Genomic DNA, 13,666 nt, shown 5'->3' with positions numbered 1-13,666 from the left:
CTTTTTGTTCCTAAGAGGCTTCAAACTTTGCAATTTATTCGTCTCTAAATACAAAACGGAGTATTGACTTCGTTCGAATGAGGTGAGTTTTAGCATCTGATTGAAAACTTAAAGAAAAGTACATTTGGAATCGAATCATATCCCAAGGTATTTGATGGCATGGAATGTATGATTGTTGTGAAAAGTTGAAGCTTTGACTGTACTGATCTATCCTTCCAACGATAGACACCACTCTATCATCTACATCGATGTCCGGTAAGACAATTGTCAATGTCGCTTACGTAGAAGTTATACACAAGGGGGTTCAAACATGAGTCCTGAGAGAGGCCTATGTAGGAGACCCGACTTACTGCCGAATCTCCATGAGATGAAAACAAATGTACCTCACAAAGCAAGTTTTACAACGTATTATTCAATAGAGGCGGTAGACTTCGAGTCGAGAGTAACTGACATGATATCTATTGATACTGAAATAAACACCCTTTATGTCCAAGAAAACTAAAGCAAGACAATCATTCGTCTCTTTTGCCCCGGCGGAGTCCATATTGTCTATCTGAAACAAGACCATTTCTTTCAACTCATCTATCAAGGTTCCTCCCACAATTTCCGTATACAAGACGACATCACTATGGACGATACGAAGTGAAATTGGACGCGAGTTTCCCAGGTTTATGAACTCATACTTGTCCCCAATCATCCAGAATAATATCATCCTCTTGAAACTGATTGACTAAATTCAACAAGCGATGTTTCGCCACATCAGTAATGTTTTTTAGCAAGTTGAACTTGTGGTATATCGCGAACAATTTTCTATACGGGAGCGGAATCGGTACAAACTTTCCGTGCTGAATTAAAAATCCATCGATGAGAATATTCCATTTGTTGAAGACCGTTTTCTCATGTTTCGAGCCACTTTTCATAATTTTTCCATTGTACTTTTGTTTCTTTTGATCAAATTTTTGAAATGATTCTCATGGGCCATAACCTTTTCTTTCTTTATTATTAATGTTGGGTAGCCCCCCACCGATTATACCACAACGGCTCGTCAACTGACAGTAGTCAGGTTTGACAGATGCTACGACGGATGGGTCGGCGGCAAGACAACTGTCATCTTCTTCATTGTTAGTCACGAGTTTGCAATAGCACGAGTTACACATAGTTTTATTCGTTATCAATGTTTAATAAACTTCTTTTAATTTGTTGTTTGTGAATTACGCGTTTCACTCCAACGCTGAAACACAACAGTTGGCGACGAGGAGGTGGAAGTTTTCGCGGAAAAATCGTGCGTGATAGTCCGGAAAAAGTACTCGCGAAAAACGTGCTCAGGAGAAAATCGCGATGGCGGAGAACAATGCCCATCATCTACAGCAGAAGCAGCCGCAGCAGCAGCAACCACCAAACATCCAGGAACAGGTGCTGCAAATTCTTTCCAACCAGCAACTGCTAATGACGCAAATTCTCCAGCAACAAAGCGCCACGCAGCTTGCCATCCGCAATCTTTCCTACGACGAAAGGGTGCTGGACTCGCTTTCGAGCAACATGGCGGAGTTCGTGTATGACAAAGACAATGGACACACGTTCGACGCATGGTTTTCCAGGTATGTCGACCTTTTTGACAAGGACGCCCGGAAGCTCGATGACGCAGCGAAAGTGCGATTGCTCCTGCGAAAGCTTAGCCCACCCGACCACGAGCACTACAATAGCTTAATTCTGCCGAGACTCGCTCGTGAGTTTACGTTCACAGAGACCGTCGATAGGTTAAAGTCACTATTCGGAGCGACAGTTTCCATCATCCGCCGACGATTCAACTGTCTCCAGCTCACCAAGGAGGAGAGTGACGATTACCTGGCATACTCGTGCAAGGTGAACAAGGCATGTGTTGATTCCAAACTTTCGGAATTAACTGAAGATCAGTTCAAATGCCTTATTTACGTCTGTGGTCTGAAGTCAAATCAAGATGCCGAAGTTAGAATGCATCTCATCAACAAGCTGAACGAGAACGTCAATCTGACGCTACAGCAAGTCGTGGATAAGTGTAACAGCCTCATCAACCTGAAACAGGACACCGTGTTGGTGGAAAATCCGTCGTCCGTGGTGAATGCCGTTGTTTACGACAAGCGGTCGAAATCGAAGCATCAGTCAGCAGCATCGAGTTCTTCCAATCAACGTGAGCAACCAAAGACGCCCTGCTGGTCATGTGGGGGCATGCACTACAACAAGGACTGCCGGTTTCGAGACCAAAAATGCAACGAGTGCGGCAAGATTGGGCATCGAGCAGGTTATTGTGCTTGCTTTCAATCAAGGTCTTCATTCAACGCAAACACGACACCTAGGGAGAAGAAAGAGCAACCATCGACGAAGACGGTGACGATCCGAAACATCATCCAGGGTCGGAAATTCGTCAAGCTTCAGGTCAACAACATACCCCTTCGCTTACAATTGGACACAGGGTCCGATATTTCGATAATTTCGCACCGATCGTGGATCAAACTCGGCCGTCCCCACACGAAACCAACGGTTTGCACCGCGCGAACAGCTTCCGGAGAGCCACTCGATCTTGTTGCCGAGATGTGGTGCAACATTTCCCTCAATGGAGTCACAAAAGGGGGTAAGTGTTTCGTCGCCGCTCCTAACGTCAGTCTCGATATTCTAGGAATTGACTGGATGGATTTGTTTGGGTTGTGGAACCAGCCAATCACATCGTTCTGCAACCAGGTCAGCGCTCAACCAAGTCAGTCGCAGGCTACCCTCCAAGCTCAGTTCCCCGAAGTTTTCACTAGATTTCACGAGATGGGCCTCTGCAAGAAGGCTCCCGTCAAGCTGGTCCTGAAAGGCGATCCGAAACCAGTTTTCAAGCCGAAGCGTCCGGTAGCGTACTGCATGGAAGGTGTGGTAGAGGACGAGATTTGTCGCTTAGAGAATCTGGGCATTCTGAAGAAGGTGGATTTCGCTGAATGGGCAGCACCAATCGTAGTGGTCCGGAAACCCAATGGCACCGTCCGGATTTGTGCTGATTTTTCGACTGGCTTGAACAGCGTACTCGAGCCGAATCAGTACCCTCTACCGCTACCCGAAGATATATTCGCCAAAATGTCCGGATGTCGGGTGTTTAGCCACATCGACCTTTCTGATGCCTACTTACAGGTCGAGGTCGATCCGGAGAGTCAACCGCTGCTCACCATAAACACCCACAAAGGCCTCTTTCAATTCACCCGCTTGTCGCCCGGCATCAAATCTGCCCCAGGCGCATTCCAACAGCTGATGGACACGATGGTCGCTGGTTTACCGTGTACCGTTGGTTATTTGGATGACATCGTAGTGGGAGGTCGAACGGAAGAGGAACATCGGCGCAACCTTTTCCTTGTGTTGCAACGACTGCAAGCATTCGGCTTCACTGTCCGCATAGAGAAATGCAGCTTTCACATGCGGCAAGTGAAATATCTCGGACAGATCCTCGATGGCGATGGAATTCGTCCAGATCCGGACAAGATTGCTCCGATTGTCAACATGCCAGCTCCGCACGACGACACCGCGTTGCGCGCATACCTTGGCACAGTAAACTACTATGGCAAGTACGTTCCAGAGATGCGCTCCCTTCGACACCCCATGGATCAGTTGCTGAAGGCAGGAGAAAAGTTCGAATGGTCGCCAGCTTGCCAGGAGTCGTTCGACCATTTTCGAGAAATTCTTCAGTCCCCTCTTCTGTTGACGCACTACAACCCGAAACTTGAATTAATTGTGTCGGCAGATGCTTCCTCCGTTGGTCTAGGTGCCCGAATCGCAAACAAATTTCCGGATGGCACCGTGAAAGCCATTTGCCACGCTTCGCGCAGTTTGACAGCAGCGGAGAGTAATTACAGCCAGATCGAAAAGGAGGGCTTGGCTTTGATATTCGCCGTGACCAAATTCCACCGGATGATATTCGGACGGCGTTTCGTGCTCGAGACCGACCACAAGCCTTTGCTCGCCATATTCGGGTGGAAAAAGGGCATCCCTACGTACACCGCCAACCGGCTCCAGAGATGGGCGTTGACACTGCTTCTCTACGATTTCGACATACACTACGTGTCGACAGATGCTTTCGGATACGCGGATATCCTGTCCCGCCTTATCAATCGCCATGTTCGTCCGGAAGAGGACTATGTTATAGCCAACATCGAGTTCGAGAGCACCATCCGCAGCATCACGAACCAATCCCTGGAAGCCCTACCAGTTTCGTTCAAGACCGTTCAAGCCAAAACCCGCATAGATGAAACCCTGCAACAGGTGATCAAGCACGTCAACACCACGTGGCCTACCAAGAAAACGAGCATCACAGATCCGCACATTCAAGAGTTCTTCCAGCGTCGCGAGTCCCTCTCCATCACCGCTGGCTGCTTGATGTACGGCGAACGTTTGGTGTTACCATCCGTTCTCCGAAAGAAGGTTCTCGTGGAGCTGCACAAAGGTCATCCCGGTATCGAACGTATGCGGTCCCTTGCTCGACAGTACGTCTACTGGCCCCATATCGATAAGGACATCGAAAGGCTGGTGCAGACGTGCAACGAATGTTCGAGTGTGGCGAAAACGGATCGTAAAACCAACCTCGAGTCGTGGCCAGTCCCGGAGAAACCCTGGCAACGACTTCATCTCGACTACGCCGGTCCTATGGATGGGTGGTACTTTCTGATCCTAGTGGACGCCTACACCAAATGGCCGGAGGTGGTCAGAACAAAAGACATCACTTCTACAGCGACAATTCGCATTCTCCGTGACATTTCCGCCAGATTCGGGTCCCCGCAGACACTGGGTACCGACAACGGGACGCAGTTTACCAGCGAAATGTTCGAGGCCTACTGCGAGTTCAACGCCATTCTTCACCTGAAGACCGCTCCCTTCCATCCGCAGTCGAATGGCCTCGCGGAAAAATTCGTCGACACTTTCAAGAGGACGTTGAAGAAAATAACCGCCGGAGGGGAAACGCTGCAAGATGCCATCAACACTTTTCTACAGTGCTACAGGTCCACACCATGTCGCGCCGCTCCGGAAGGTAAGTCTCCTGCCGAACTTCTGCTTGGCAGACGAATTCGCACGTCGTTAGAGCTGCTTCGACCACCGACTCCGGCGCACAAACTCGAAAACTCCAAGCAAGATCAGCAGTTTGACCGGCGACATGGTGCGAAACCAAGAAACTACATCCGTCAGGACCTCGTCTGGGCCAAAGTGTTCCGTAACAACAAGTGGCACTGGGAAGCAGGAGAAGTGCTCGAACGCATTGGCCAGGTCATGTACAACGTCTGGTTGCCTGGGAAGCAAACCATGATAAGGTCCCACTGCAATCAGCTGCGAACACGTCATCATTCCGAAAATAAACTGCCTGCGACCGAACCAGCAAAAGCTCCGTTGAGTATCCTGTTGGACTCCTGGAACCTACAGAGTCCGACACCCGTGCAGGAGGAGCGGCCTTCTCTTCCTCTAGAGATGGATGAATTCCCGCCGCAGGCCAGTGTTCAACGACAACGCAATCTCCCTAGACAACTGCAACAACCAACAGCAGCAGATCTTCGAGGACTCGAGGACTTCCTGCGAGAAATGATCCCTACCACCTTTTCTAAAAGGGGGGAGGTGTTGGGTAGCCCCCCACCGATTATACCACAACGGCTCGTCAACTGACAGTAGTCAGGTTTGACAGATGCTACGACAACTGTCTAAAACGAATGGCAACAAGAGCTAGTTTGGCTAGGCAACATGAACATCCGATTACGAGTGCAAAAACGTTATTTGACTGGGCTAGCAAGCGAAAAGAAGACTGTCTTACAAAATTGTCATTTTCATATATGTCACAAGAAGAATATGATCAGGGTGTGGAAGAGTTGAGTAGCATGTATAATAACACCAAACAAATTCCAGGTACCCAAAAGTATCATTCTTTTGTACCTGTATCCGAGAATGAAGTAGCAGCAAAGTTGTACTCTAACGACAATGCAGCAAGTTATCATAATGTGTATAGAAATATAAGAAAATAATGAAAAAAATTAAATTATATACAACAAAATTGTTAGTTGATAAGAAATAAATGCTAAAAATTCTAGTATTATTATTAGTATCTCTTAAACTCCGATAAATATAGGAATTATTTGACCAAATTGTAGAGAATTATATTTTTTCCTTTTATAAATGTTGTGTTCTGTTGGCGCAACATGTATAACATGTTAAAAGTTTGTATTAAGATAAAAAAAAACAGTTTTTAATATCTCTACGTTTTATATTAACCCACATGTGTTCAAATGATTTTCAACGTAACTCCTAAATATATATTTTTACCATGATGATGTATTTGGAAAAGTTGTTGGAAATTATAAGCAAATTCATAAATCTTCATGAACATGACGGTATAACACGACAAACATATTAAAAGGGAATATTTACTATAAAAAAGACAATAAATTAGAAATATGTTTCAAAATATCTCGAGAATGGCTGCATTTTAGAAGGAGATTTATAATGAGCTTTTTTGTTTTAAATCACATCAGAAATCATAATTTGTGGCTAAAAATGATTGTTAACATACAAAAATTCGAAGTTTCGAAAATCCATAAAAAATCGATGTTCCAAAAAGTTCGTCAAAAATAGGTTTACCATCTTGGATCCGTTTTTTAAATTTTCTACATGATTTCTATTTTATATGAAAAAAAAAATAAGAAATATGTATTTTGGATATCGCAAAGTAAGTTTTTTTTTTGTAAATAAAAAAAGAGTACTATTTTTTTCTCAGTGTATATTTTTTTCATGTTTAGACATCAATACTCTATAACTCTTTCTAAGACACTATTTCGGTACGACTCATAGTTTTTGAGATATAAATTATCAAAGATTTCTCCTACTCAAATCGATACACCCTTTTCAAAAGTTACGCTTGAGTCAAAAAAATCCCAATTGCTGTGGAAAACTCATATTTCCTTCAACCCAAATGGAATACAAACTTTCATTTGAATCAAAAATACTCATGTTTTGTCATTTGTCGATTTCATTTGGAATTGCTCGTATACAACACGATTCACAAATAAAACATGCCCCGACGATTAATTGATAACCGAATAAATGAAAAATTTAGATATCACTACTCACATCCTTAAAAATGAATAGCAAGGATGTTGCGTAGATAGCGTCGAAAAAATCGAAAAAGATAGATACCGTCGAAAAAATTTTTGAATGAAATTGACGTTAAATATACTTTATTCTAAGCGTTCAACAATATATGAAAATATCTTGTTTAAATTCTACTTGTTTGTGTTACAACGAAATATATTCAAAGTGGTCTTCTAGAAGTTGAACAGAGTATACGACCAAGATCCCACCGGAGTTTGTTACCCGATCTTCCCTATGGTTACACATACGCCGTATGGATAGGAGTTACCGGACAAGATGCTGAGAACCACTAATGGGACCTATTTTATGCTTGCAAGTACGCTCAGTCCAGTCATTTATCAACCAAATATAAAAAAGCAGGGTAGTCTAGAGTCTGAAGCATCAATTCAATAATATTATCCTGTTGGTATACCCAACAATTACGGTGATTTCGGTGCAAAAACGGCTTCAAATGCAGTTTTTTTTTTCTTGGCTGTATCCTAGTCTAGCAGAGCAATCTAGTAAAAGAACACAAAGTTAGCGAAATACTACTGTATAAACTATCATACAAAAGGTAAAACATCTTGTAACATAAGATTTAGTTCAACCCTGAGACGTCCAGTCAATCAATATACGCCCGTTGGATATGCAACCATATAGACACGTAATGCAAAACTCACCGAATTTTCTCTAGTTCATGCACAACGGTTTGCTTTATGAATGCGATGTGAACAATTTTAACACAATATTTTTGGCTGTTTTTCATCATAATCGAGATTGCGACAGTCATCAAAAAATTCACCATATCATCCATTTTCAAACTATATTTTATTAAAATCACACCCTTTGAAGACCAACCACGATAAACCAAAATGAAAACCCGCATTATTCGTACTCACACAAATGACCACACTTGGGACACTTAGGATTATTGCCGAACCAGTGCTTCAAATGTTCCAAGTGGCCCCCATGAGAACATCCCTGGCACCACGCATACAGACCCCGAACGACTCCATTGCAGACACTACACTTGGAACACTGTGCCGAGCGACATTTGGAACAATACCATCCGACTGCGTTGAGCAGTGGTCGTCCACAGTCGCCACAGTTCGTGTGCATCGTGGTCGACTGCTGGTTCATCTCCGACACCGAACGGATCCAGCTGAGGTTGATAATGTTGGTGGCTTCGTTCCACAGTTGATGGCGGTGGAGCAGCTCAATGTACGAGAGTAACCAGTTTTCTTGCACTGTTTCGTCGATTTGTAGACTGTGCCGACGGTCACCGAGCGCCACGAGAATGCACGTCGAGGTCTGAACATCGCCGGTCTCCGTTTGGAGGGATAAACAGTCCGCGAGCACCTGATGAGGCTCCCAGAGGAGTGGATTGAGAGCATTACTGTCGGAGATTTTTATGAACAACGGTGGAATCGGTGGCGGTGAGTTCTCTGGGGCATTTTCCGGTCGAAGCTCTTTCCTTGGGCGTGCCTGATGTAGATCATGGGCATTCATCAGATTGGAAGAGGGGAAAGTGTAATCTTTAATAAGATCATTAGGACCTGTGTATAGAAATCCATCTCGAAATTCCCTAATACAATTCACGTTGTCAAACGTAAGCTCCGTTTCGCCGAACACAAATTCACAACAGTCGGGTTCAAAATCTACCGACAGAAGCTGGCCTTTACCCGACAGCAGCGTATTCAAATCTTGCTTTGTGCTCGAAAAATCTATAATCTCTTCGTTGTTGTGAGCTAATTGATTAGAGTTACCTAAATTAGGATTACTACTGGCTTGATCATCTCCTCTGCCCGCACTGGATTGATTAGAATTCTGAGCCATGAGACGATTGACGTGACTTTGGCTTGCACTGGAAACGCGTGGTTCTATTTTAAGATTGGCCATCGAACTGTATGCATATAGTTGACTGATGAAATTCCACAAAAAGCTCACGTTTGTCTTGCCATATTTCTTCGCAATCGATGCATTGTGGGCGCATATTTCCGATAACGGAGCATTTATCAGAATGTATTCTTTTGCGCAGCCCTTTAGAGCGTGGTAATCCTTGAGTAGAGATGTCTTAGTAACATCTTTGGAATTTTGCGAGGATGATTTTGTCAAAAAGTGATATAGAGTCGATTTCGCTAGATGGAACTGATCAGTGGATGGAGGAGTTCGTTGTTTCCCGCCGAGCAAGCTTGTTTTTTGAACTAGTGGTGGTGTAGGAGGACCAAGCATCTTCAGTTTGTACGCGTATAACAGATCCCCCTTGAAATTAAAGCTAGCCCCTTGAGGATTTGCTTTCAATGCGGGTCTTGCCGCATCCTTGAACACATGTTTGAAAATAGTCGAATCCTTGCTCGTGGAAAGCAGGATATGCGAATCGTTTCCCTTGAAGGCGATTCCAGTGGTTACGTTAGAATGCTCATTGAACGAAGCGTACGGAATGAAAGGGCGTCTAACGTCCCAAATGTAAATACTGTAGTCTACAACCAGAGCACAACTTGCAATGTGATACATCTTATCTGGTCGCCAGCGAACGCGACCAACTACTGCAATCGTGTGGATACTATATTCCAGTGAAACATTCTTTGGATTCTCCAGGGATGAGTTTTTGGGATTTGTATTCCATATCTGAAAGGTCAACAACCTTCTATCGATTCCAATATCTTTTGCAACTGACAAGATTCACAAACCTTAATCTGTTTATCCCTGCTACCAGTGGCAAGCCAATGTTGCTGAGGATGCCAATCACACGTATAAATCGGACCACTGTGGGCAGTAAATTGTGTCGTGCAACGATCGTTCTTCCGAATGTCCCACAGCTGAACGGTCCCGTTTTCCGAAACTGCCGCGAAGGTGTTGGGAGAGTGTGGATTGAATTTTACATCTCTGACACTTTCCGAATTGCTGAAATAAGTATTCACAGCAGTTTTGTCAGTCCGCAGATCGAAACACTTGATAGTTCCATCTTGTGAGCCCGATATCAACAGATTTGCTTCGGCACCATGGAATGCCACCGAGTGGGCGGTTCTTTCGTGTTCGTTGTAAACAAGCAATTGCTTTTGGCGCCCAAACTTCGATAAATCCCAGACGGATACGACACCATTTGTGGCAGCAGTAGCCAGAATATTAGAATCCAGGGCACTCCAGGCGACATCGTTAGAGGAGTAGCTTAGGTTTTGATTCTTTCCGCCCCGCATATTGCAAACTTCTGTGAAGCCATCGTTTTCGATCGAAAAGACCTTCAAAACTGGAACAATATACAAACGCAGATCAATTTGGATTTCCTGGTGGTGTGTAAGCATAACAAAACATACGACTTCGTCCAGCAACAGCAATCTGAGTGCATTCCCTGTTCAATGCGAGTGCATTCGCGTGGCCATCCTGACAAATTCGTATTGAACTGGTTCGTTCATCGTTCATGTTAGAAAATTGGTTGGTTTTAGGAAAGAAATCAAAAAATTAGAAAATATTCAATCGCGCTTCAACTAATGCTGTTGTTTTCTTATCAGAACAGCTGATTCAAAGACAATCTGGTTTACCCCTTAGGGAACGACATGAATTCAGAATAGCGATGCCAGATTTGTGGTTGATCATAGATGAACGCAAGGTAAATAGAAAGCATTACTACCACAATACTACAGTAATCATTCGGTAATACTTATTCACCTCTATTCCGGTTCTCGATCGGGTTTGAAATGAGCAAAATGATGCAGTTTGTTACCCGTTCGACTTCGATTAAGCACATTTATCAATCCGTTCGACTTCGAATTATTTCGAAATTTGTTTTCCAGCAGCGCAAGGATGCCAAATTCTCAGACATGTTTACTAATATTTAATTTTTTTTTTGCAAAATCTAAAAAAAAAAAAAAATATATTTAATCTGCATCAACGCGTAGGCGTTCGTGTTTTGGTATAGTTTTACTATAGCAGCTATTGACAAACATCGCAAGAAGAGCATACAAAGCTAGTTTGTGCTGAGAAAAGTAAATCACGGTTCGAACTAAATCAAAATTTCAAAATGAATATTTGATTTGAGATATTTTTCACAAAATTCGGAGAATAATTATTTGCTAATAAATAGCATTTTATGAATGAACAGAACAGTCCTACATAACATCCCACACTTTTTTATACTTGCTTTGACATATCCCAGCAAACATTAAATCGTATAACTTTGCACATGATAAGTCACATATAATTTCGTATCAAATCACAATCGCATAAAATATCAATCAAAATATCGATCATATATATCTAAAATCGCATAAAATGCAAAAACACGATTTTCCATGTCATCGATGGATTGAGTGGTAACGTTGTCGTATCAAATCGCATATCAGTCCAAAAAGCATCGCATATCATTATATACGGCTTTATATGCGTACAAAATATGGCATATACGTATATCGCCTCCACTTTTGTGTGTATATGCTAGTTATCTGCATCATATATCATACAAATGTGTCTTGGTTGTATGTATATCGCCTCCAATTATAGCTATTCATACGACTTAATGTTTGCTGGGTGGCCTCCACTTTTGCATGCATATGCCAGTTAGGCGCATTATATGCCAACCAAATTTTAGGGCATATGATGTTATATATACGCTTGTTATGCGATTTAATGTTTGCTGGGTGGTTCTGAACTGCATACACAGTTCATCGTTCACCGTACACGGTTCGTTCTGAACTGAACTGTATACACAGGTCAGTCAGCGGTCAGTTCGTTCTGAACTGGGTATACAGTTCATATGAACTGTTGCCCAGTAGAAAAGAACGACCGTTCGTTCACTCTTTTTGGTGAATTAGTTCTTTTGAACAGTTCATGAACGGTTTGCGCATCTCTACTGTGTATAAAAAGATCAATTTTTAAAACAATTCTCGTGAACAGGAATATTTTTGTGTACTTTATACAGTACAATGACTCTCAGGGTAAACTGCTACCGAGCTGCGAACTGTCCAAACTGAACTACCACAATACGGAAGCTACGCATCTAAATAATCTCTGCTCCCAGGGTGACTTCCCGCATCTCATGTTTTCCGGTCTTCCCGGGCCGGTAAGAAAACTCGCATCATGTGTCTACTGTGGGAACTTTATGGACCTGGCGTGGAACGGCAACGCATTGAAATAGTGAATTCCACAACGGCCTCGTACCAGAAGATGGAAATCATGACATCGAGGTGAATCCATCGGATGCCGGGATGTATGACGGTTGTCGTGACGGATTTGATCAAAAAAATTGCTCAGGCGCAGCAGATTGATCCCAGCGGACAGAGGGAATTTAAGACGATCGTCTTGTCTTGTCTTCCACAGCTGACAAAGATGCCCAGCATGCGCTGAGAAGAACCATGGAAAAGTATGTGTCTATGTGCAGATTGATTATGTGCGTCAATTCTTCGTTAGTAATAACCGCGGTTAGAAGTCGTTGCTTGGGAATCAGAGTGCCAGTACCATCTGAGGAGGAAATTCTTAAAATTTTGAATGTAACATTTTCATTTGTTTGTTTCTTGAGTGTAACAGTGTATATGCATTTCAGCACATCGGGAAGAAAGAATGTTTACAAATTCATTCTGAGCTATTCTGAGTCCGAGCGCAATTTGCAACGTGCTTCCCTCATGTCTATATCTTGCAAGGTACAACAGTATCCATTCAAGGTGAACGAAGAGATGCCGAAAACCATGTATTCCTCCAAGAAATCACCAGTCAGAATGTCCTCCAGTCCACAGAAACTGGAAGCGGTGAGGGAATGGCTATACGAGCTGCTAACCCAAGGCATCCCATCGGATGTTATATTCCGATAAATAGTACAGAATCTGGTTGAAAATTGCGATGAGTCTGAAGGCGCAAACGTTGAACTTTGCCTGGACACCTGATTCAGCAAGGATGCAAAAATATATTCCATTTGGAAGCATTCGTGGTGCTCCTCAATATAAATGGATGATTTTTGAGCGAGTCGAGATCGAATTTTCTTTCGTTTTATGAAAAAAACATATTTTTGTGTTCATCTCACGTTTATTAACTACACTACGAGTTAACAACTACACATTCTGGTAATACTTAACTTTAAATAAAGGAACCTCGCCATTTTGATTTCGAACCACTAAGAAACTGCTGCCGGGCAGCGTAATGTTTTCAAGATTTGACTTCATCATCGGGAAATCATCAAAAAATTGCCACTCTTCAGGCGTGTCAACCTGACCGTATTTGGCACGTCTGAGATGCTCTGGCCAACAACTCGTATGTAGGCAATTCATCCGCTCAATTTCATGAGGTTCTAAATGGTTTCCTCGAGTGAGGGATATTTTTCCTTCAGATTCTTGTACACCCTGTAGATGGGAACCACACCCTGTCGGTTTCCTGTAGCCAGGACGCGATTATTCGGACATACAACAAAAAATGATCCATTAATCGGTAAATACGTTCACAAAACGACGTTTCTCCAAATGGTAAACCGTCACATCGCGTAAACCGTCAAACCGCGTCGTTGTTGTGTGGTATTTAGAATCTGATGACTAACCTCCTGCGACCGCTTGCCGCTCTAAAATTCGATGAGAAAAAT

At 43.2% G+C, this 13,666-nt stretch overlaps 2 protein-coding genes across 2 annotated transcripts; one reads left to right on the top strand and one right to left on the bottom strand.

Annotated features, from left to right (window-relative positions):
* Window positions 1–1,338: 1,338 nt before the first annotated feature.
* LOC129774477 (uncharacterized protein K02A2.6-like) lies at window positions 1,339–5,652 on the top strand. Its single transcript, XM_055778219.1, has one exon. The coding sequence runs from the start codon at window positions 1,339–1,341 to the stop codon at window positions 5,650–5,652; it is 4,314 nt and encodes a 1,437-aa protein (XP_055634194.1).
* Window positions 5,653–7,923: 2,271 nt separating this feature from the next.
* LOC129776610 (GATOR complex protein WDR24) lies at window positions 7,924–10,615 on the bottom strand. The gene is made up of 3 exons (XM_055782347.1): window positions 10,422–10,615; window positions 9,798–10,354; window positions 7,924–9,735 (listed from the first exon to the last, which is right to left on the bottom strand). The coding sequence occupies exons 1-3, from the start codon at window positions 10,525–10,527 to the stop codon at window positions 7,993–7,995; spliced, it is 2,406 nt and encodes an 801-aa protein (XP_055638322.1). The 5' UTR covers window positions 10,528–10,615; the 3' UTR covers window positions 7,924–7,992.
* Between the last annotated feature and the right edge of the window lie 3,051 nt (window positions 10,616–13,666).

This window comes from Toxorhynchites rutilus, chromosome 3, assembly GCF_029784135.1.
Source record: "Toxorhynchites rutilus septentrionalis strain SRP chromosome 3, ASM2978413v1, whole genome shotgun sequence".
In the NCBI taxonomy this organism is placed as follows: Eukaryota; Metazoa; Arthropoda; class Insecta; order Diptera; family Culicidae; genus Toxorhynchites; species Toxorhynchites rutilus.
This window is presented reverse-complemented; position numbering and strand designations above follow the sequence as displayed.

Coding starts and splice junctions, on each gene's coding strand:
- LOC129774477 (XM_055778219.1), top strand. CDS start 1,339: ATGGCGGAGAACAATGCCCATCATCTACAGCAGAAGCAGCCGCAGCAG.
- LOC129776610 (XM_055782347.1), bottom strand. CDS start 10,527: ATGAACGATGAACGAACCAGTTCAATACGAATTTGTCAGGATGGCCAC. Junction 10,355..10,421: donor TGCTGTTGCTGGACGAAGTC/GTATGTTTTGTT, acceptor ATATTGTTCCAG/TTTTGAAGGTCTTTTCGATC. Junction 9,736..9,797: donor GCAGGGATAAACAGATTAAG/GTTTGTGAATCT, acceptor TTGACCTTTCAG/ATATGGAATACAAATCCCAA.